The 23,199-nt window shown below is 41.9% G+C and overlaps 1 protein-coding gene across 1 annotated transcript; it reads left to right on the forward strand.

Moving 5' to 3' along the window:
- LOC102175191 (solute carrier family 22 member 9) lies at nt 693-15,610 on the forward strand. The gene is given in 10 exon segments (XM_013975929.2): nt 693-1,312; nt 1,935-2,038; nt 2,969-3,123; nt 3,222-3,390; nt 4,779-4,902; nt 8,804-8,919; nt 10,136-10,350; nt 13,911-14,019; nt 14,476-14,679; nt 15,484-15,610. Coding segments are annotated over 10 exon segments (1,659 nt in total). The 5' UTR covers nt 693-910; the 3' UTR covers nt 15,545-15,610.

Genomic DNA, 23,199 nt, shown 5'->3' on the forward strand with positions numbered 1-23,199 from the left:
CATTTTATCCTATACTTTCTCTGCAATTCTTCCCCAGCACATTGTTCATGTGCCACATGAATTTTATGATATCAGAGTATAATTATTTATTTCTCCTTTACTCACCAGACCGTAAGAGCTGTGAAGATGTTGTTTGACATAATGCTGTATTTCTAAAACTAGAACAGAAAAAGATCCTCACAAATGTTATCTGAAATGATCAATAACCCAGTAAAAATAAGCCTCCATATGAGCTGACACAAACTAACCTCTCTGGCCTCCATTACTGCCCACTCTGCCTCAATTTTGAGTAACTTATTTTCAGAGGGAATTTATGGTATGATTTGAACTGAAATAGAATGCCACTTACCAAAATGGGAAGGGTTGTATCATATTTCACTTGTTTAACTTGATAGAGTTTTCATTAACACTTTAATTAAAGTTCAATACTAAACAAGTAATACACTTTCTGTTCTTTTAAAAAGAAATCAAAAGCATTTCACTCTTGTGTCTCACAAATTACATTTTCTGGGAAGAACTGTAAATCGTTTAGCAGATTTATTACAGTTCTTTTAGCAAAGTCCAAAGCCCAATATTGTAATTCAGAGTCCAACACTGACTTCGTGGTATTGCTCAGTACAAAATTTTCACAAAGTACACTTTTAACAGATTTAACTGTCAACTGCTAAAGTTACCTCAGCAAAATATTTCCCTCCATGAGTTAATGAAACCAGCTACCTTCCTGACCCTCCAACAACTTGGAGAAGCAGCTTCTATGGCCCAGCTTTAGAGGTGAGACAGGGCCAATTGAGGAGAAAGTGTAGTCAGGATCAACACACTTAGTGTGACATTGCAGCTGGAAATATTTTTCCTTTTGAACTTTTCTGGATAGTCATTTTGCCTCTTCTTAAGGGTCACCTGCTCAGCCTTGATGGCCTTTCAGGACCTCCTGGATCAAGTTGGAGGCCTGGGGAGATTCCAGATCCTTCAGATGGTTTTCCTCTGTATCTCCAGCCTCACAGTCAGCCCTCACATCCTACTGGAGAACTTCACTGCAGCCATCCCTGGTCATCGCTGCTGGGTCCACATCTTGGACAATGACACTGGTTCTGCTAATGACATTGGGACCCTCAGTCAAGATGCCCTCCTGAGAATCTCCATCCCACTGGACTCAAACCTGAGGCCAGAGAAGTGTCGTCGCTTCAGCCACCCCCAGTGGCAGCTCCTCCACCTCAGTGGGACCTTCCCCAACATGAGAGAGCTGGACACGGAACCCTGTGTGGATGGCTGGGTATATGACCAAAGTACCTTCTCCTCCACCATCGTGACTGAGGTAAAAGTCTTCATTTACCTCCTGTGAGTGCATGGTCTGAGTGTTTAGTGGTAACAGAGGAATGAACATGGCTTCTATCCTTTAGTCACTAGGTAGGAGTTCGTTCTTTGTTGTTCTGGCAAACATTACTTACATCTCTATTAAATGATGGATTCAGAAATAGACATGAACCCTGCTTTCACAGTGCTTTTATTCTTAGGAAGATCAGGTTTAAGCAAGGATTACACGATATTTGGTAGTGAGTTAGAAACATCTGGAAGTTTAACAAAAATCTCTATACCCAAGACTACCTCAGAACTATCATATAAGAACATCTATGGCAAAATTCAGGCATCGATAAATTCTTAAAACTCAAATCGCTGCACTCTGGGGCCAACATTTAGAACCAATTAGTATGCAGTGAAACAGGGCATTAATAGAACTTACAGATTGAGAGGAGGCTTCCCCAAAAAATTAATGTTTAAACTGAGGTCTGAATGAGAAGATCAGCTAATGCAGAAAGGGAAGATTAAGAGGAAGGTAGAGGCCTGATATTAAAGTTGCAAGTAATATTAAGGTTTTTCCACTGAGGACTTATAAGATGCTATGGAACTCTCCTCTACTGGTTCTCCTTCTCTTCCAGTGGGACCTGGTTTGTGATTATCAGTCACTGAACTCAGTGGCTAAATTCCTACTCATGTCTGGAATGCTTGTTGGAAGTGTCATATATAACTATTTATCAGACAAGTGAGTATCTCTAGATAATAGCTCTTTTTATTCCTGGGTGTTTTCATCAATTCAAGAATCATTCTTTCATTAATGAATAAATATAGCAAATTTCACCATCCTAGAGCTACCCCGGTCTCCAATCTTTTAGAAACACAAACAGAGAATTAATCAGTGTGGTGAATGCTATTTTTTCAACATTAAGTTTTGTACACTAAACACAATAATGATATTTCCATCAGATCTGGAAGCACAGCAGGACAAGATGTGGAAAGGAGGTGCTGTAACATGTGGTTTAGGAGCTTGAGAAAGAGTTATCTATGGAAACAGAGAAGAAGATGCTTCATGGCATGAGACTCAGCCTGTCTGAAGACACAGATATGGAAAATGACTTTGTTGGGCCTTGGTTCGGGCTGCCAAGTTCAGTCCTTCCTGGACTCTATGGGATGAATGACTGTGGCTTCTTAGAAAATAAGTCTTAGAAAATTTAGAATATTAAAATCATAACAAGAATCTTTTCTGACCACAGTATGAAACTAGAAATTAAAAAACAGGAGATCTTTCACATCAGGCTAGCCTTAGCCTGCAGAGTCTTAGAGTCCCTAAATCCCCTGTGTTCTAGACGCTGAAAAATCTTCTTACTGTGCTAAATACATCTGTTGGCACAAGAAATATTTATGGTGTGTGAAAATTTCTAATACTGCAGCCTGTCTTATTTGGTTTCAATTGGTGTTGAAGATTCACTGGTAACAGAGTAGAGAAGACACCGTGTTATGCTCAGGTTATGAATAAGAAGGCTGCTTCTGAGATCTGTTGTTGATTCTTTTAGGTTTCAAGTGTGAAGTTTCACTTGTTAAAACATTCCCTAAGTTTCACAATGTGCTCTTTCTTCATGTATGATTATAATATATTGCTATCGGTTCCATATTCTGACCTGTACTTGTTTCTCAGGTTTGGGCGAAAGATGACTCTCGGGTGGTGTTTGCTCCAGCTCGCCATTGCTGACACCTGTGCAGCCATTGCTCCCACCTTCCTCGTTTACTGCTCACTGCGCTTCTTGGCTGGGCTTCCTGTCCCCGCCATAATAGCAAACACTACTATACTTAGCAAGTCAACACTTTGGATATTGTACATTTTGACTTGACTGTGATGGTGACATTCCACCTTGGCTTGAGGTCAAAGTTCTGTTTGTATTTTCTTTCAGTTTTAGAGTGGACGGTGCCCCGATTCCAAACCGTGGGAACGGCACTAGTAATCTGTGCCAGCGGTGCTGCACAAATGCTCTTAGGAGGTCTGGCTTTTGCCATTCGAGACTGGCGCACCCTTCAACTGGTGTTCTCTGTGCCATTATTTGTCAGCTTTCTGTTTTCAAGGTATAAGCTCTCCCTGAGTATTAGAAGGTCCTAGAATGAAAGAAGCATGGGAATTCCCCAGCAGTCTAGTAGTTAAGACCCCCGCCTTCCAATGCAGGGAGTGCAGGTTCAATCCCTGGTCAGGGAACTAAGATACCACATGCTGCAGGGTGTGGCCAGACATTAAAATAAATAAATAAAACTTGCAAAAAGTAAAAGAAAGAAAGAAGCTGGAATCAGGACAGTTGAATTCTGTTTGGTCTTTGCTCAACCCTTGAGCATGTACTCTACTAATCTGTACAATTCAATAGGCTAAATAGACAGAGTTGCCAAATAATATTATGGACATTAAATTTGAATTTCAAATAGGCAACAAATATTGTTGTGTAATAATATGCCAAATGTTACCTGACATATAGTTACAATGAAAAGTATTCATTGTTTGTGTGAAATTTCCACTTATCTGAGAGTTCTGTATTTTTACATGCTAACTGGATGAAATGTAGGCTATCTCATCAAATTCAAATTTCAGATAAATAACAAATAAAATGCTAGTATAAGTATGTCCAAAATATTTCTTGGAGTTATTCAGTTTGTTTGATTAGAAATTTAACTAAGCACAGTATACTTTTATCTGGTAAAATTGCCACATCTCCTGAATAAGAGAGGAGCCAATAAACCTCCTGTCTGTGTCATCTTTACACTTTCTTTGTTATGGTACAAGAGGAATAATTTTATATTTTCTGGTATAATCTATCAATGATGAGTATTAGATGGGAGGAAAAAGGCATCTACAGGGGAGGAAAAACTTCCTTCTACCTTCTTACATTCTGTGGGTAGCCTGGGACACAAGAGAGATTAACAGGAGAAGTGCACACAAATGTATTTAATATTTTTACATGTATAAATGAGTCTTCAGAAGGAAAATTAAAACCCAAAGAAGCATTAAGCCCTAAAGCTTATATGCCTTTTTACATTAAAAGCAATCAACTGTGAGTATGTGACAAGACAAAGAGGAAAGGGCAGTAATTTATGGAATAGTGACTAGAAAGCCTATGGAAAAACTAAGGAAAAGGAAGAGTGGTTTCAGCAAGTTTGTTTGTACAGGTCTGTTTTGGCATCACTTCCCAGTCTTTGGTGATAAGACTGTTCTTCCCTTCCTGACACAGAAAGGGCATCTTTCTCAGGGGAAAGTTTATGACCCACTTTTAGGTAGAAAGGGGAGGTCAGAGAGTTCTCTTCCTGGATCTTCCACTTCTCAAGTGCAGTGCCTTCAGCTCAAAATTATCAATATACCAAAGCATCATTTTTTTTTTGTATAGCACATTCCAAACCCCTTCATATTTCTGGACAAAAGTTATGAAAAACAGGAAAATGTGAGTTAGTTGTACTCTGTCCTCTTTGATCAGGTGGCTGGCAGAGTCTGCTCGGTGGCTGATTATCACCAACAGACCCGAGGAGGGCTTAAAGGAGCTTAAAAAAGTTGCGCACAGGAATGGAAGGAAGAATGCTGGAGATACCCTAACCATGGAGGTGAGGAGGCTGAGAGGTGGTTATGGAATATAGGGAAGATATAACCTAACATCTATAGGTAGTTAGTATCTATAAGAATGGCAGGTAAGATCACAGGTGTGGATGTAGGTCTTCTGACCTTATCATCCTGGTTTTTGAAGAGTGTTAACATCATTTGAGCTAAAATTAGAGAAGGATATGCAGTTGCTAAAGGACTGGACACACATCTTAGTCAACGGAAGCAGAAAGCACTGAGCAATAATAATCATGAAGATTGTGTATTGGTCTCACTCTGCGTATGAGAAAGTATTTTTTTTATTTTTTTATTTTTTTTTACTTTATTTTACTTTACAATACTGTATTGGTTTTGCCATACATCAACATGAATCCGCCATGGGTGTACACGTGTTCCCAATCCTGAACCCCCCCTCCCACCTCCCTCCCCACACCATCTCTCTGGGTCATCCCAGTGCACCAGCCCAAAGCATCCCATATCCTGCATCAAACCTAGACTGGTGATTCGTTTCTTATATGATATTATACATGTTTCAATGCCATTCTCCCAAATCATCCCACCCTCTCCCTCTCCCACAGAGTCCAAAAGACTGTTCTATACATCTGTGTCTCTTTTGCTGTCTCGCATACAGGGTTATCATTACCATCTTTCTAAATTCCATATATATGCCTTAGTATACTGTATTGGTGTTTTTCTCTCTGGCTTACTTCACTCTGTATAATAGGCTCCAGTTTCATCCACCTCATTAAAACTGATTCAAATGTATTCTTTTTAATGGCTGAGTAATACACCATTGTGTATATGTACCACTGCTTTCTTATCCATTCATCTGCTGATGGACATCTAGGTTGCTTCCATGTCCTGGCTATTATAAACAGTGCTGCGATAAACATTGGAGTACATGTGTCTCTTTCAATTCTGGTTTCCTTGGTGTGTATGCCCAGCAGTGGGATTGCTGGGTCATAAGGCAGTTCTATTTCCAGTTTTCTAAGGAATCTCCACACTGTTCTCCATAGTGGCTGTACTAGTTTGCATTCCTACCAACAGGATAAGAGGGTTCCCTTTTCTCCACACCCTCTCCAGCATTTATTGCTTGTAGATTTTTGGATTGCAGCCATTCTGACTGGTGTGAAATTGTACTTCATTGTGGTTTTGATTTGCATTTCTCTGATAATGAGTGATGTTGAGCATCTTTTCACGTGTTTGTTAGCCATCTGTATGTCTTCTTTGGAGAAATGTCTATTTAGTTCTTCGGCCCATTTTTTGATGGGGTCATTTATTTTTCTGGACTTGATCTGCAGGAGTTGCTTGTATATTTTTGAGATTACTTGTTTGTTAGTTGCTTCATTTGCTATTATTTTCTCCCATTCTGAAGGCTGTCTTTTCACCTTGCTTATAGTTTCCTTTGTGTGCAGAAGCTTTTAATTTTAATTAAAGCCCATTTGTTTATTATTGCTTTTATTTCCAGTATTCTGGGAGGTGGGTCATAGAAGATCCTGCTGTGATTTATGTCGGAGAGTGTTTTGCCTATGTTCTCCTCTAGGAGTTTTATAGTTTCTGGTCTTACATTTAGATCTTTAATCCATTTTGAGTTTCCTTTTGTGTATGGTGTTAGAAAGTGTCCTAGTTTCATTCTTTTACAAGCGGTTGACCAGTTTTCCCAGCACCACTTATTAAAGAGACTATCTTTAATCCATTGTATATTCTTGCCTTCTTTGTTGAAGATAACGTGTCCATAGGCGTGTGGATTTATCGCTGGGCTTTCTATTTTGTTCCATTGATCTGTATTTCTGTCTTTGTGCCAGTACCATACTGTCTTGATGACTGGCTTTGTAGTAGAGCCTTCAGGCAGGTTGATTCCTCCAGTTCCATTCTTCTTTCTCAAGATTGCTTGGGCTATTTGAGGTTTTTTGTATTTCCATACAAATTGTGAAATTATTTGTTCTAGCTCTGTGAAAAAATGCTGCTGGTAGCTTGATAGGGATTGCATTGAATCTGTAGATTGCTTTGGGTAGTATACTCATTTTCACTATATTGATTCTTCCAATCCATGAACACGGTATATTTCTCCATCTATTAGTGTCTTCTTTGATTTCTTTCACCAGTGTGTTCTAGTTTTCTATATATAGGTCTTTATTTTCTTTAGGTAGATATATTCCTAAGTATTTTATTCTTTTCATTACAATGGTGAATGGAATTGTTTCCTTAATTTCTCTTTCTACTTTCTCATTATTAGTGTATAGGGAAGTTTTGGCCACAGCAATCAGAGCAGAAAAAGAAATAAAAGGAATCCAAATTGGAAAAGAAGAAGTAAAACTCTCCCTGTTTGCAGATGACATGATCCTCTACATAGAAAACCCTAAAGACTCCACCAGAATATTCCTAGAGCTAATCAATGAATATAGTAAGGTAGTTCTCTTTTTAATTTTTTATGAACCTCTACACTTTTTTCTATACTGGCTTCACTAATTTACATTCCCACCAATAGTATTTAAGAGTTCCCTTTTCTCCACATTCTTGCCAATACGTGACATTTCTTATCTTTTAGATGATAGCCATTACAACAGAATATATATCACTGTCATTTTCATTTTCATTTCCCTAATGATTAGGAAGGGGCTTCCCTAGGAGCTCAGCTGGTAGAAAATCTGCCTGCAATGTGGGAGACTTGGGTTCCATCCCTGGGTTGGGAAGATCACCTGGAGAAGGGAACAGCTACCCACTCCACTATTCTGGCCTGGAGAATTCATGGACTGTATAGAGTCGGACATGACTAACTTTTCACTTTCACTTTCAGTGATTAGGGATGTTGAACACTTTTTCACGAATCTATTAGCCATCTGTATATCTTCCTTGAAAAAAAAATGTCTATTCAGACACTCTTCTCATTTTTTAATTGGATTGTTTGGCTTTTTGCTATTGAGTTGAATGTGTCCTTTACATCTTTCAGATTTTAATCCCTTATCAGATACATAATTTGCAAATATTTTTTCACATTGTGTAGGTTGTCACATTTAGGGGGTTTTCCTGGTGACTCAGTGGTAAAGAATTCACCTGCAGTGCAGGAGATGCAGCAGTAGCAGCAGGTTCAATCCCTGGGTGGGGAAGATCCCCTGGAAAAGGAAATGGCAACCCACTCCAATATTCTTACCTAGGAAACCCTATGGACAGAGGAGCCTGATGGGCTAAGTCCATGGAATTGCAAAGAGTCAGACACAACTCAGCAACTAAGTGCACACATTTTTTTTATTCCTAGTCATCTTTTTAATGAGAAAGAAATCAAGGCTTAGAGATGTCCTATTACCTTCATTAAAGTGTATATTTAGCATTTAGCAAAGCCATTGCATAATGACAGGTAATAAAGTCTGGGTGTAAATCATACTACTCCAATATTGCCCCTGATTTTTGTCCTCAGATTTAATTCTAGGCATCTCATTCATGGAGGCGCAACATGCTGGGGTTTCCCTGAAAGAGGTTGACCCAAGAGCCAAAATTAAGTCTCTCAAGGAAATTATTCTCCTCCTTCCTGGAAAAAAAAAAATTCTGCCAACAGTCACCTGAGAAGCAAGCTCAGTGCCAGACCTTCATGCCCCTCTGGTACAAGTGAAGCTTTGGGCCTAAATCTAATAACTATTCCTTTAGTCCCTTCCTGACCTAAATCTATAACCTCGACTTCCCTTTTGATGCCCAGCAGGCAATTTGAGTCTCTTATTGAAATTTCCTTGTCACTGCACAATTTCCCTTTACCTCCCTGATTCTCCATTCACAGCACTTTGCATCTTCATTACTCATCATTACATCTTCAGTGGCTATATTTTCTAGTAGGAACAAAGGGGAGTCATCTGTCGGGGGCCTTATACTGCCTACCATTGCATGACAACTGAATAGCTTGTTGCTGTTTCAAAGGTCCTGAGATCTGCCATGTAGGAGGAGCTGGAGGCAGCACAGACCAAACTTTCTGTGTTTGACTTGTTCCGCACACCCAACCTGCGTAAAAGGATCTGTTTCCTGTCCTTTGTGAGGTGGGCTTCACACAGTGCATGAGGGATGTTAAAATAGCAGAAACGCGATTGTATTTGTTATTTCAGCGTCTATGATATGCTAGAGAGACATATTTGAGATAAAGCATGAGGAAGTCAAGAACATGGTTGCTATGTTTGGAGAAAGTAAAACAGTTTTGAAAAGACAAACACAGAACCAATTATACAGTGAGGAGTTCTATTTATCACATCACCCTAAAGGTTTATCACTAGAGATGTTGCTGAGAATGTCAATCATGGCACAGATCTTGGCTATAAGTTTCTTCACTTGTTTTCATGTTAATTGAAGTAAAAATATAAACAAAAGTAAAGTGCTCAGATACATGCACTTCAATGAATAGTTCCATATGTAAATATATAACCATCACCCAGATCAAGGTTTAGAAAAAAAGCTAAAATTCTGGAAGGCCCCATTATGTCTCCTCCATAACAAAACTCCCTGCATTCCCCCCAAAAGTGTAATAAGAATTATGACTTCCATCATCATATAATTATTTTGTGATAATTTTTAAACCATCACCTCACAAGGAAATGGTTTCTATAAAGTCCTCAAGATTTGTTTTAACAAGATATGTTAAGACAGGCAAACTTGGAAATGACTGTCATGAAGGAAGTTTTATTCACAAATCCCTAGAAAGAGGAAGTATGTGACAAGCCAGATGGGGCCATGCAGGGAAGCACCTGGGTGGGTCAATCAGAAGATGGCCCCAAACCTTTATTGGGGTTTTGTGGGAGGGAATGAGAGGAGATTATATGCTTAGGGTTGGACTGTTTGAATAATTTCAGCAGAATCTGTGATATAGAGATGGCTCTGAGTTGTTCAATGCCTGACCCTGGAGTTATTTAGGACAAGGAGAATATTGGCTTGGTGTGAGAGTTTGATAAAGGGGATGCTAGGGGGTATGGGCCCTGGATTGGTGGTTTGTATATCAAAGGTGCACTCACAGGGCAGCAGTTTGCCAACTTATCAGTGAGCCCTGGAAGAGGCAGACTCTCCACGATCAAGGCCCCATCTGCCAGAGAATCAAAAATACAGAAAATTTTACAGCATAATCAAAATTGAAATATTCTACAAATCAGACCATGTCTGTCTGAATACTCTAAAGCCAAGCCTTAGCTTCCTGGCACAATATCACTATTTGTATGATTGGAGAATCTAAACTCATGACATCTGTCTTTCCTTTTTGTCCACCCACAGACTTCTAACCACCGCAACAGTTTTTGGCCTGTCCCTCCACCTCCAGTTTGTGGGGGAAAACATTTTCCTACTCCAAATTCTCTTTGGCATAGTCCAACTTCCAGGCAATTATGCTGCAGTTTTAGCATTGAATCACCTGGGTCGCAGAGTAAGCCAGATGGTCTTCATTTTTCTGCTGGCCGCCTCCATTCTCGTCCTGATCTTCATACCCCAAGGTGAGAAAATAACTCAGCGTGAAAAATAGGTTTCTCAGCATCCTCCCCTCAGGGACTGTATGGATCACATCTACCTAAAGCCGGAAGGAAAGGCAGCATTGTGTTCTAAGGATTCCCTGAAACCAATCTAGGGGGTTAGTAAAGCTTCTGCACTTATGTTGCTGGGAAAAGAAGTATCAGAAGGAAGTAATTTTCCTCTGCCCTTTTAAGTTCTTCTGTCTGGACTAAGAATTAAATTGACATGAGACGAACTAACAGGAGAAAATCAAAAGTTTAATAATGTGTATAAACATGGGAAAGTGAAAGTGTTAATCACGCGGGAGGATCTGCGACCCCACGGACTGAAGCCTCTGTCCCTGGAATTCTCCAGGCAAGAATACTGGAGTGAGTAGCCATTCCCTTCTCCAGGGGATCTTCCCGACCTAGGGATTGAACCCAGGTCTCCCATATTGGTGGCAGATTCTTTACTGACTGAATCACGAGGGAAGCATAGACCCAGGCAGAACTGAGTAACCTATGAAAATAGCCAAAGCCCCACCTTCAATACCATCTTCAGCTAAAAGCAAAAGAGGAAAATAGCATATTGAAGGGTAGTGGTTTGGGACTTCAAACGGGAGGAAGGCGATTCGCCTGGAGATGGAAAAGATGTCTGGTAAACAAATGTTCTTTTGGCCATGTAGAAACAGTGGGACATAGAGTGGATGCTGGTCTCTAGGCCCCACTGAGTTTCCCCCACCATACCTAGCCCATGTTGTCTGCAGACATTTCTAGTGTTAGGTCTATTCCAGGACTAAGCCCTTTGCCTAAATTCTTTCATCAGCTAAGGAGGAGGTAAAAAAAAAAAAAGACTTCCTGAGTCTTCTATTTCTCAAAACTAACCAACCTAAATTAACCTTCAGGCCAAAGAGATACATTTTGGGTTGGTGAGTTTTGCTCCCGTACAGAATCAAACATAATTAAAGTCAGCACAGACATGTGATTGTATTCATAACACCTGAGAAATATCTGGAAACTGGTGCCATCTGTGACTGGCAGTTTCTCTAGGACAGCAATTAATCACTTAGTGGTGGTGGTTTACTGACTAAGTTGTGTCCAACTGTTTACGACTTCATGGACTGTAGCCCCATAGACTGCAGCCCACCAGGTTCCTCTGTCCATGGAATTTCCCAGGCAAGAAAACTGGAGTAGGTTGCCGTTTCCTTCTCCACGGGATCTTCCCATCCCAGGGATTGAACCTGTGTCTTCTGCATTGCAGGAAAATCCTTTACCCCTGAGCCACCTTTGGCCAATCATACTTTACACAGTAAGCAAGGAGGGTCTAGACCTTGTAATAGTCTCTCATGTGAAGACATAGTACTGTCACTTCCTCTGGCTGGGCTCTTTCTTGGTTCTATTGCTTCACTGAAAATGTATCCTCTGATCTCTATGTATACGTCTCATGTCTGGTCACCATTAGGGCAACTCTAGTTTAGGGCTGTCATCTTAACGTCAAGAAAATAAAATTCCCTGTCTTCAAGCAGAGAAGAGAACAGTAGGAACAAGGCAGAAAGCACTTAAGAGCCTGTCTTATGATCTATTTTACTAAACTGAACGATCACATGTAATGAAGAGGGAAACCCAGCTGTTCACATGCTTCTCCTGACTCCCAGTGCAGGGATGCACTTTATGGGATCCCAGATTGTTGGGGTTCCACTGCTCACCTTGAATATTAGCAGTGATGCAAGTTTGCTACCTAATGACAGAGCCCACCCCCAGTATTGTAGCACTCATAATGGAGCACTACTCATAATGGGGGACATGCAGGCATAGAAAACAGACTCTCTGAAATTTCCCTTCTGTTGTTTCCAAATCAGGCTATTTTTCCCAATAGAGATTCTTATATTTGATTATTGAAACATTCCTAGATAAAGACACTCTCCAGATTATCCATTAATACAGGAGTCCTGTCCTTGTATTCATCGCTTCTGCAATACTAGTCCATGTCAATATTGTGAAAGCTCCTAGGTTTTAATCTGTTGAGAGATGGATGAATCCTACACCCCTCAGTTATTGCTCACATGACCATCCTGAAAGGTTGTTGTTGAATTACGATGCCGGGATTCTTGGCCCCAGGAGGAGAAGAATTCAATCCGGGGCCAGAGACGAGGCTTGATCGCTCAGAGCTTTTGTGTAACAAAGTTTTATTAAAGTATAAAGGAGATAGAGAAAGCTTCTGACATAGGCATCATAAGGGGGCAGAAAGAGTACCCCCCGCTAGCCTTCAGCTGGATGTTATATAGTCACAAGCAGCCTGTTAATGAAAGAAAGGAATGTCTCAAAACTTAGAATGGCACCAGGCCCCTCACCCATAGGATGTATTTTGGGATAATCTTGGCTCCAAATGGTTCATCTTGGGCCATAAAAGGATTAACTTGAATCTTGAAGAAGGGCAGAGCACCATGCAAATAGTGTTATTTGCATAGATTAGAGGAACAATATCGGAGTATAACATACTGGTTTATCAAGTAGGTTCTGAGCCCAAAAGGTGGAACCGACCTGAAGACAGAGTTTGGGGTAAATGCATAGTACATTGGCATAGCTTAAGATAAACATTCCATAAGAAAAAGGCAATGGTAACTTCAGGTGAAACCAGGTGTCATTATGGCAACACAGAATTTTAAGAGAAACCTCCTGTTAAATTTGTATAGAGAAGGAAAAAATATCGCTAGTTTATTTCCTCCTGCCGCTTAAGAGAGATAAAAATGTCTGACACTTGCAGGCTATTTCCTCCATTTGGAGACCCCTGGCCTTCCTGCCTGTTGCCCTCTTAATCCTACATGCTGCCTGAAGGGCAGAGGAGACACTGGAGAAAATAAATGAAATCAAGTTCTGCTGGTCTCACCTTCCCTCTCCTTTTCTGGCAAATCTCAGAGAGGCAGGGACAGTTGATAAAATAATTCAGAGCCTTTTATTCACCAGAAGCCATACATTTCTCAGCCTATTAGACACCGCACATTTTCAGCCTCTGTGTAGTTTCTCTTCTATGTATTTTACACTTGAGAACAGCTCCAATAGGGTTCCCTGGTGGCTCAGAGGTTAAAGCATCTGCCTGGAATGAGGGAGACCCGGGTTCAGTCCCCTGGGTCGGGAAGATCCCTTGGAGAAAGAAATGGCAACCCACTCCAGTACTCTTGCCTGGAGAATCCCATGGAGGGAGGAGCCTGGTAGGCTACAGTCCATGGGTTCGCAAAGAGTCGGACACCACTGAGCGACTTCACTCTCACTTTCACTTTCATTTGATCGGGCTTCCCAGTTGTGCAGTGGTAAAGTCTCTGCCCGCCAAGGCAGGAGACCCAGTTTCCATCCCTGGGCTGGGAAGATTCCATAGAGTAGGAAACATCAACCCACTCCAATGTTCTTTGTCTGGAAAATTCCACGGATAGGGGTTGCAAAGAGTCAGACATGATTGATCACAGATGAACAGTGTGTTACAGGCTCTATCTCTATCTCATTTGTAATTATGGGGATGCTGATTCCTTCAGCTCAGATTGCCTGAGCCTCACTGGTTTTCTTCTCTCCAGAAATGCAGACCCTGCGTGTGGTCACAGCAGCTTTGGCAGTAGGAGTTTCTTGTGTCGCATTGTCCAGTTGTCTTTCTCATGCATTTGAGCTGACTCCTACTGTACTCAGGTATGAAAATTCATAGATACCCTTTCAAAAACAGACTCTGCCAGCTAACTGACACTTACTGGAGGAGGAAAACTAAGATTGGTTAGTTATGAGAAGTAACCAAGTGTAATAACAAAAACCTAACAATTTTTACCCAAAGTTTATTTAAAGTTTTTGCCAGACACTGGGTGAAGTCCTTATGTGTGAAATCTCATGTGATCTTCTGAACTACAGGAAGGGAAGATGTCATGAGTAACGGTAATTCTTAATAATCAAACTGGGTCATAATGCACTTAATTGCACTTGAATTTGAAAAAAAAATTGCTAGCAAAGTAGAGAAAATTTCAAAAGGAAGCATATGTGTTCAACCTTCTGCACTGCTATGCTGTCTCCCATAATCAGAGTAAAGTAATACATCACAAAATTACATGTGTAGGTTTTTACCTGACTTCCTTGAATTATTGTTTACACCCCAAGGGTAACAGCTCTGGGAATCATAGGATTTGCTTCTGCTATCGGGACGGCCCTGGCTCCCCTCTTGATGATCCTAAGTGTGTATTCCCCACACCTGCCCTGGATCATCTACGGAGTCTCCTCCATCCTCGGTGGCTTTGTTGTCCGACTCCTTCCTGAAACCAGGAATAAGCCTCTGCCCGACTCCATCCAGGATGTGGAAAATGAGTGAGTAAACCCTCAGGGTCTGTGACGAGGAGGGCAAACCATGAGTTGAGACACTGTCCCCCAAACAAGCTAAGATCTAAGCTATTTCCAGGTGATCTGTGCCTTTGGTTTAGCTATAGTCTCATCCCTCCCCACAGTGACCTCAGACTCCCCCAAGCTTCCCTGGATCACCCAGAACAACATCAGTATGAACTAGTAGGTTAAGTGGTGAAGAAGCCAAAATTAGATGCCCTGGTGTGACATACACAACCCCCTGAAGGTGTTTCACAAACACGCACTGATCCAAACACCAGATTCTCATCCCTCAGACCTTGGCAGACCTCAGCCCAGTGAGGGCAGTAAGCTCTCTGAGACTGTTGGTGTCTGTAGGTCTGTGACCTGCCCAGGTCACTGAAGACCTGAGGGAGACCAAGGAGAAGAAAAGAGCCTCTCCCCTCCCCACCCTCCTCCCCTCCCCCCACACACAGTATATCTCGGGGAAAGAGTCTTATTGTGCTGCCTATGAGATTTGGACCATCTGACTTTCCCTGGAAATGAAATGTTACAAAAAGAGAGAAGAGTAGTAAATATTGGAATTTTAAGTGATGAAGATTGGGAAATGATTCTATGACTTTCTGTGTACCATTTGCCTTTACCAAAAACTCCTTTGACCAATGCAAAGATGTCCAAACTCCAACACTTGAGGCAGGGTTCATGGTTTATAACCAAAACTGTATGGCAAAGGATAAGCTTGCTCTAAAGAATACAGGACATATATGTTTATTTGATATTTTTCCGTTGTTGGTTTCATTGTACTTTTTCCAGGGGAAAATGTTCAAGGAAAGCAAAGCAGGAAGAAACCTTCATGCAAGTGACACAGTTTTAAGGAATTTGATTAACTAACTGCTGATTCTAGAGCATAATAAAAGGGGAAAATGAGGTAATGTTTACATGCTGGAAATTTTTGTAAAATAAATAAATATATAATAGAAAAAATTGATTTTTACAATTATGGAACTAAATTATGAAATATAAAATATCTCTGATTAACCACAATAAGAAATGTGGAGAAAACCATAATATTTTTAAAAGATTTTGAATATTTGTATGATTGTAAATAATTAGCATGTCTCTGAATAAGAAGGTAGAATGGAACTGAAAATAACTTAGTCTTCCCCTAATTAATCAGTAGAATGATTGATGTAGTAATTACAGTGATGAAAGTGAAAGAGGAGAGTGAAAAAGTTGGCTTGAAGCTCAACATTCAGAAAACGAAGATCATGGCATCCGGTCCCACCACTCACATGGGAAATAGATGGGGAAACAGTGGAAACAGCGTCAGACTTTATTTTGGGGGGCTTCAAAATCACTGCAGATGGTGATTGCAGCCATGAAATTAAAAGACTCTTACTCTTTGGAAGGAAAGTTATGACCAACCTAGATAGCATATTCAAAAGCAGAGACATTACTTTGCCAACAGAAGTCCATCTAGTCAAGACTATGGTTTTTCCAATGGTCATGTATGGATGTGAGAGTTGGACCGTGAAGAAAGCTTGCACCAAAGAATTGATGCTTTTGAACTGTGGTGTTGGAGAAGACTCTTGAGAGTCCCTTGGACTGCAAGGAGATCCAACCAGTCCATCCTAAAAGAGATCAGTCCTGGGTGTTCATTGGAAGGACTGATGCTGAAGCTGAAACTCCAATACTTTGGCCACCTCTTGCAAAGAGTTGATTCATTGGAAAAGACCCTGATGCTGGGAGGGATTGGGGGCAGGAGGAGAAGGGGACGACAGAGGATGAAACGGCTGGATGGCATTACCGACTTGATGGACATGAGTTTGAGTGAACTCCGGGAGTTGGTGATGGACAGGGAGGCCTGGCATGCTGTGATTCATGGGGTCGCAAAGAGTCGGACATGACTAAGCAACTGAACTGAACTGAACTGGTCTGGGGGCTGCCTGAAATATTGGTCTCTGATTCACCAAAGATCTTGAGGCAGGAAAAGGAGTATAACTCAGATCTCAGACAGAGAAAAAAAGAAACTAAAAGTGATGGACAAATTGTTATAGAAGCTCAGGGGGCCTACAGATCTATAGATGCATGAGGCAGAGATCACTGGTGGAGAAATACAATAGGCCAGCCCAAAGTTCTGAGGGGAAGCTGCGGTGAGACTCTTGGCAAAATTAAAAAATTTAAAAGCAGCAGTGTATATAGGAGATTGATAAAGCCATATGAAGACCCACACAGGATACATTCTCAGGAATGACCTGAACTTAAGCTTAAGCTTCCCCTTGAGCTGGTTTTAAGGCTCAAAACACACACTCTGCTAACTAGTGAAGAACATCCCCAGCAGAAAGCCAATGCATAAAGATTTAGAGAGGTGGCTGTTTCTTCAAATGCCCAATTTTCAACAAAACAAGTTCTACAAAGTAACAGAAAAACATGCCACAATCAAAGGAAGAAAATGGTAGCAGAAATTACCCCCTGTAAACACAGGCATCAGACATACTAGACAAGGACTTTAAAACGACTGCCTTAAAAATGCTGAAAGAGCTAAAGGAACACATGGAGAAAGAGCTAAACGCTATCAGGAAAACTGCATATGAACAAGTTAAGGACAGGAGATCAGTTCAGTTCAGTTCAGTTGCTCAGTCGTGTCCAACTCTTTGCTACCCCATGAATCACAGCACGCCAGGCCTGCCTGTCCATCACCAACTCCCAGAGTTCACTCAGACACGCGTCCATCAAGTCAGTGATGCCATCCAGCCATCTCATCCTCGGTCGTCCCCTTCTCCTCCTGCCCCCAATCCCTCCCAGCATGAGAGTCTTTTCCAATGAGTCAACTCTTCACATGAGGCGGCCAAAGTACTGGAGTTTCAGCTTAAGCATCATTCCTTCCAAAGAAATCCTAGGGCTGATCTCCTTCAGAATGGACTGGTTGGATCTCCTTGCAGTCCAAGGGACTCTCAAGAGTGTTCCCCAACACCACAGTTCCAAAGCATCAATTCTTCGGTGCTCAGCCTTCTTCACAGTCCAACTCTCACATCCATACATGACTACTGGAAAAACCATAGTCTTGACTAGATGGACTTCTGTTGGCAAAGTAATGTCTCTGCTTTTGAATATGCTATCTAGGTTGGTCATAACTTTCTTTCCAAGGAGTAAGCGTCTTTTAATTTCATGGCTGCAATCACCATCTGCAGTGGTTTTGAAGCCCAAAAAATAAAGTCTGACACTGTTTCTACTGTTTCCCCATCTATTTCCCATGGAGTGATGGGACCAGATGCCATGATCTTTGTTTTCTGAATGTTGAGCTTTAAGCCAACTTTTTCACTCTCCTCTTTCACATTCATCAAGAGGTTTTTTAGTTCCTCTTCACTTTCTGCCATAAGGGTGGTGTCATCTGCATATCTGAGGTGATTGATATTTCTCCCGGCAATCTTGATTCCAGCTTGTGTTTCTTCCAGCCCAGTGTTTCTCATAATGTACTCTGCATAGAAGTTAAATAAGCAGGGTGACAATATACAGCCTTGATGTACTCCTTTTCCTATTTGGAACCAGTCTGTCCTTCCATGTCCAGTTCTAACTGTTGCTTCCTGACCTGCATACAGGTTTCTCAAGAGGCAGGTCAGGTTGTCTGGTATTCCCATCTCTCTCAGAATTTTCCAGTTTATTGTGATCCACACAGTCAAAGGCTTTGGCATAGTCAATAAAGCAGAAATAGATGTTTTTCTGGAACTCTCTTGCTTTTTCCATGATCCAGCAGATGTTGGCAATTTGATCTCTGGTTCCTCTGCCTTTTCTAAAACCAGCTTGAACATCAGGAAGTTCACGGTTCATGTATTGCTGGAGCCTGGCTTGGAGAATTTTGAGCATTACATAGAAATTATGAAAGGGAACCAAGCAGAAAATCTGGAGCCGAAAAATACAGCAACCACATTGAAAATGTGAGGATTTTGTGCAACCAATAATATTTAAAGCAAAAAAAAAATCAAAATTAAAAATGCGCCACGGGGGTTTTCCTAGTGGTCCAGTCGTTAAGAATCTGCCTGCCAATGCAGGGGTCACAGGTTCACTCCGTGGTCCAGGAGGATTCCACATGCCATGGGGCAACTAAGCCTGTGCACCACAACCACTAAAGCCCACTTGCTGTAGAGTCCATGTACCACAACCACTATCGTGCTCTAAGCCTCAGTACCACAACCACCAAGCCTGTGTGCCCTAGAACCCATGCCCTGCAACAAGAGAAGCCACCATGATGAAAAGCTCTTGCTCAGCTAGATAGTAACCCCTGGTCACCAAAATTAGAGAAAGCCCATGTGCAGCAATGAAGATCCAGTGCTGCCAAAAGTAAAATAATTTAAAATGTGCAAAAGATCTGAAAAGACATTCTTCCAAAGAAGGCACACAAATGGCTAGTAGGCACACATATGAAAACATGCTCAACATCACTAATCATCAGGGAGCTGCAAATGGAAATCACACCTGTTAGGGTGACTGTTACCAAAAAGAAAAAGGATGTATTGGTAGAGATGTGAAGTTATCTATTGCTGCAAAACTATCACTCCAGTATTTAGCAGCTTAAAACAAGAAACATTTGTCTTACACAGTTTCTGAGGATCAAGAATTCTGAAGAAAAGGATAAGCATAGAGACAGAGGACACATATAAGTTATGTTAGAAGTGTGGTTCAAAGCCCCAGTCATCTACCAATTATTACACTTCATTTCCCTTCACACCAAGCACCCCAGGCCCACCCCCTCCCCCACTCCCACCCCAGGTATCTGTCATGACTGGAAGACAGTGGAAGAAGATTATTGAGCTAGGTTCACATGAGGAATGACTCAAATATGTGTACAAACCACAGACTGACTGTTACTGAACTATTGGCCCACACTGGGTGACCTCAAGGAAATTCTCTAAATGGGCAGAGATTCAGGCATGACATCTGATCATCCACTTTGTGTGGAAAGAAAAGTAGCCTGCATAAGATATATTGTATATGAAATACAGAGGTTTTCAAATGGCTTAGCTTGTTGGTCATTTAGTCAGTCAGTCATGTCCGACTCTTGTGACCCCATGGACAGCAGCCTGCCAGGCTCTTCTGTCCATGGGTTTCTCCAGACAAGAATACTGAAGCGGGTTGCCATTTGCTTCTCCAGGGGATCTTCCCAACCAAGGGATTGAACCCAGTCTCCTGCATTGCAGGCAGATTCCTTCCCACCTGAGCTGTTAGTCTGGGCCTAAACACAGAAAGAATGGATGATAGATGAATAGGAGGACTGGGCAGGAGGCACTTATGGGAGTGGCATGAGTTGTGAAGGTCTTTGTATCATTTTTATCATCCACTAGACACCAAACAGGATAGATGAGGCACTAAACAATGAAGTAACCAAATGACTTAGAGTTAATGCCCACCATTCTCTGTCACCAGCCTCTCCAAGGTAAGCAAAATTGGCTTCCAACTAGAGGCAGGGATTGAGACTAGGTACAACCTCTGAACTAGCTGTCATTGCTGCCAAATGTCTAAACTGCAAGCAATAGAGTGTCACCAACATGGCACTTTTCCTCAAGGAGACAAACCAGTACTTTGATGACAAATTGATTAGATTAGATCCCTTTCATTTCTAGAGGAGTAGGGGACACCTTGAATAAAGTTAACTTGTATTCTGGGTTTAAGGATTTCTCTTTTTTGCTTTCATGCCCTCAACCAACCCTCAACTATCCGAAGGCATTGAGAATGGATGGTCAGCCAAATATTGGATTCTTTTTTTAAAATATAAATTTATTTATTTTAATTGGAGGTTAATTACTTTATAATATACATTTCACTGAACCAGGAGACACACATGGAAAGAAAAGAAGCCTAGCAGTGAATTCATGACCATGGGATGCCCTAGTTCTATCACCCACTCTGCTACCCAGAAGGTGCCAGTCCCAAGGGCAGTGGAACAGCTTTGTGAAACTGCAGTTGAGATGATATTCTGCCAAAATGGGAAGCTTTTCTCAGGATGTAGTATATATTCCAAATCAATGACCAGTATATGGTGCTTTGTTCGCCCACAGGTATTTACCCTGAGAACAAAACGGCAGTTGAAATGGCTCAATTTATCAAAGTCTCAGTTCCCCATATGGGAACTCTGTTCTTTCTCTCACTTCAAATCAAGTATCTGTGAGTATATAGGTCCTGAGAGTCCCTTGGACTGCAAGGAGATCCAACCAGTCCATTCTGAAGGAGATCAGCCCTGGGACTTCTTTGGAAGGAATGATGCTAAAGCTGAAACTCCAGTACTTTGGCCACCTCACGCGAAGAGTTGACTCATTGGAAAAGATTCTCATGCTGGGAGGGATTGGGGGCAGGAAGAGAAGGGGACGACAGAGGATGAGATGGCTGGATGGCATCACTGACTCGACGGACGTGAGTCTGAGTGAACTCCGGGAGATGGTGATGGACAGGGAGGCCTGGCGTGCTGCGATTCATGGGGTCGCAAAGAGTCAGACACGACTGAGCGACTGAACCGAACTGAACTGATACAGAATGGAAACATTTCCACCAGGAGACACCGGGAGAAACTCAAACATAAAGTTATGCCTACCCCTAACTCACATCAGATTTCTGGACTAAGAGGCTAGTAGGTGGGGAAGGTAGTCACCAATCAAGATTAATAGACCCTGATAAGCAGCAGGAGGTACAGCTGATCTTTCCAGTGTGCTTACGTCATTTTTCTCTGCTATCTGTGTTCCGTTGGGACATCTCTTAGTATTGCCCTGTGTAATTTTGACTATAGAGGGACATGAAAATTTGCCAGGACCTGAAAAGAGCATGGTGAGTAGGACCTCTGATGCCTCAGGGATTGGGTCTGTATCATTCCTCCTCATATGCAGCCCAGACCAGAAGGTTGAGAGATGCCTAGAATGAATTGTGCAGGAGAGAGATGGTGGGTAACATTTGCAAACCTGATACCAGCTACAGTGGTTATATCTGCGTGTAGATCATCACTCTAAATCTCTCTTATAAGTTCTCCCTAAAGGAGCTGTTCCCTGATAGAGGAATTCTTACAAATCAAGTGGATCTGTGTGGCACAAGTTGTGGGCTATAATGGAAGCTCTGATAGGTGTGATGTATCACCTAGACTCCCTTTCAGGGCCAAAATAGCAATTCCCTAATGCTGTGAGTTTGGGCAAGTGATAGCTTATAGCCTCCATTAGAATTGATCTAGGTCAAGGGGAACTATTGATGGCTCAGTTGGTAAAGAACCCACCTGCAGTGCAGGAGACCCTGGCTCAATTCCTGGGTCAGGAAGATCCACAGGAGATGGGAAGGCTACCCATTCCAGCATTCTTGGGCTTCCCTTGTGGCTCAGCTGGTAAAGAATCTGCCTGCAATGCGGGAGACCTGGGTTCAATCCTTGGGTTTGGAGGATCCCCTGGAGAAGGGAAAGGCTACACACTCCAGTAGTCTGACCTGGAGAATTCCATGGAGAGTCTCAAGGAGTTGAACACAACTGAGTGAATTTCACTTCACTTCACAAGGGGAAATATATCCCCAAGGTTACATCCATCTAGTGAGGGGAAACCTGTATCTACTGACTAATCAATGTGCAGTTACAAAGTTTCCCACTATGGTTTAATTCCAGACATTTCTGAAGAGCCATTCCATCTGCGCATGGAATCACTTAAGAGCTATCTATTGTGATTCAACATGAACCTCTCAACAATCAAGCTTCTGTCGCACACTTATGGAATGTGGGTCTAAAAGAATGCTGCAATAAACCTGTGTGCACATTTGTACCTTGGAACTTCTTTCTCATGAAACCAACCTGTGGAGTCCTGGCCCAAGGCCACAGGTGTGAGGCCTTTCACCAAGGCCACTGAGGCAAAGCCAAGAAACAAGTGTCACCTCCAGCCCTGACTGAGCCCCTTGTAAGCATTGCCAAAGGCCCCCCTGATCATCACCAGCAGGTTTCCTGGCCCCAAAGTAGGCAAAACTGCCCATCCCAATAGTCACCCTATAGTACCCTAACCAATCACCTAATGCCAACCTTGAAGCAGGAATTTTCTTTGCCTTGTGGCTATAAAAATTGGCTACTAACTCACAAAAGGACTTCCTCTGTAGCTCAGTTGGTAAAGAATCTGCCTGTGATGCAGGAGAACTGGGTTCGATTCTTGGGTCGGGAAGATCCCCTGGAGAAGGAAATGGCAACCCACTCCAGTATACTTGCCTGGAGAATCCCACGGACAGAGGAGCCTGGCAGACTACAGTCCATGGGGTTGCAAGAGTCAGACATGACTAAGCAACTAATACACCACCAACCACAACCCACAAAACTATCAATTCTCCCTGGTCTGTCAGAAGGTTGGTCCACTGCATTGGCAGTGTTTTTATTATCTCTCCTCATTGCTCTAAATAAATTCACCCCTTCTGAAATATGCTGTGTCTGGAAATTCTTTTTCAGAAAATCTGAGTCCTTCTGACTCAGACTGCCATAACACAACCCAAGGCAAATGTTAATAATAATGTATTCATGCGTATGCAGTGAAG

The sequence above is a fragment of the Capra hircus genome, chromosome 29 (assembly GCF_001704415.2).
Source record: "Capra hircus breed San Clemente chromosome 29, ASM170441v1, whole genome shotgun sequence".
NCBI classification, from domain to species: domain Eukaryota; kingdom Metazoa; phylum Chordata; class Mammalia; order Artiodactyla; family Bovidae; genus Capra; species Capra hircus.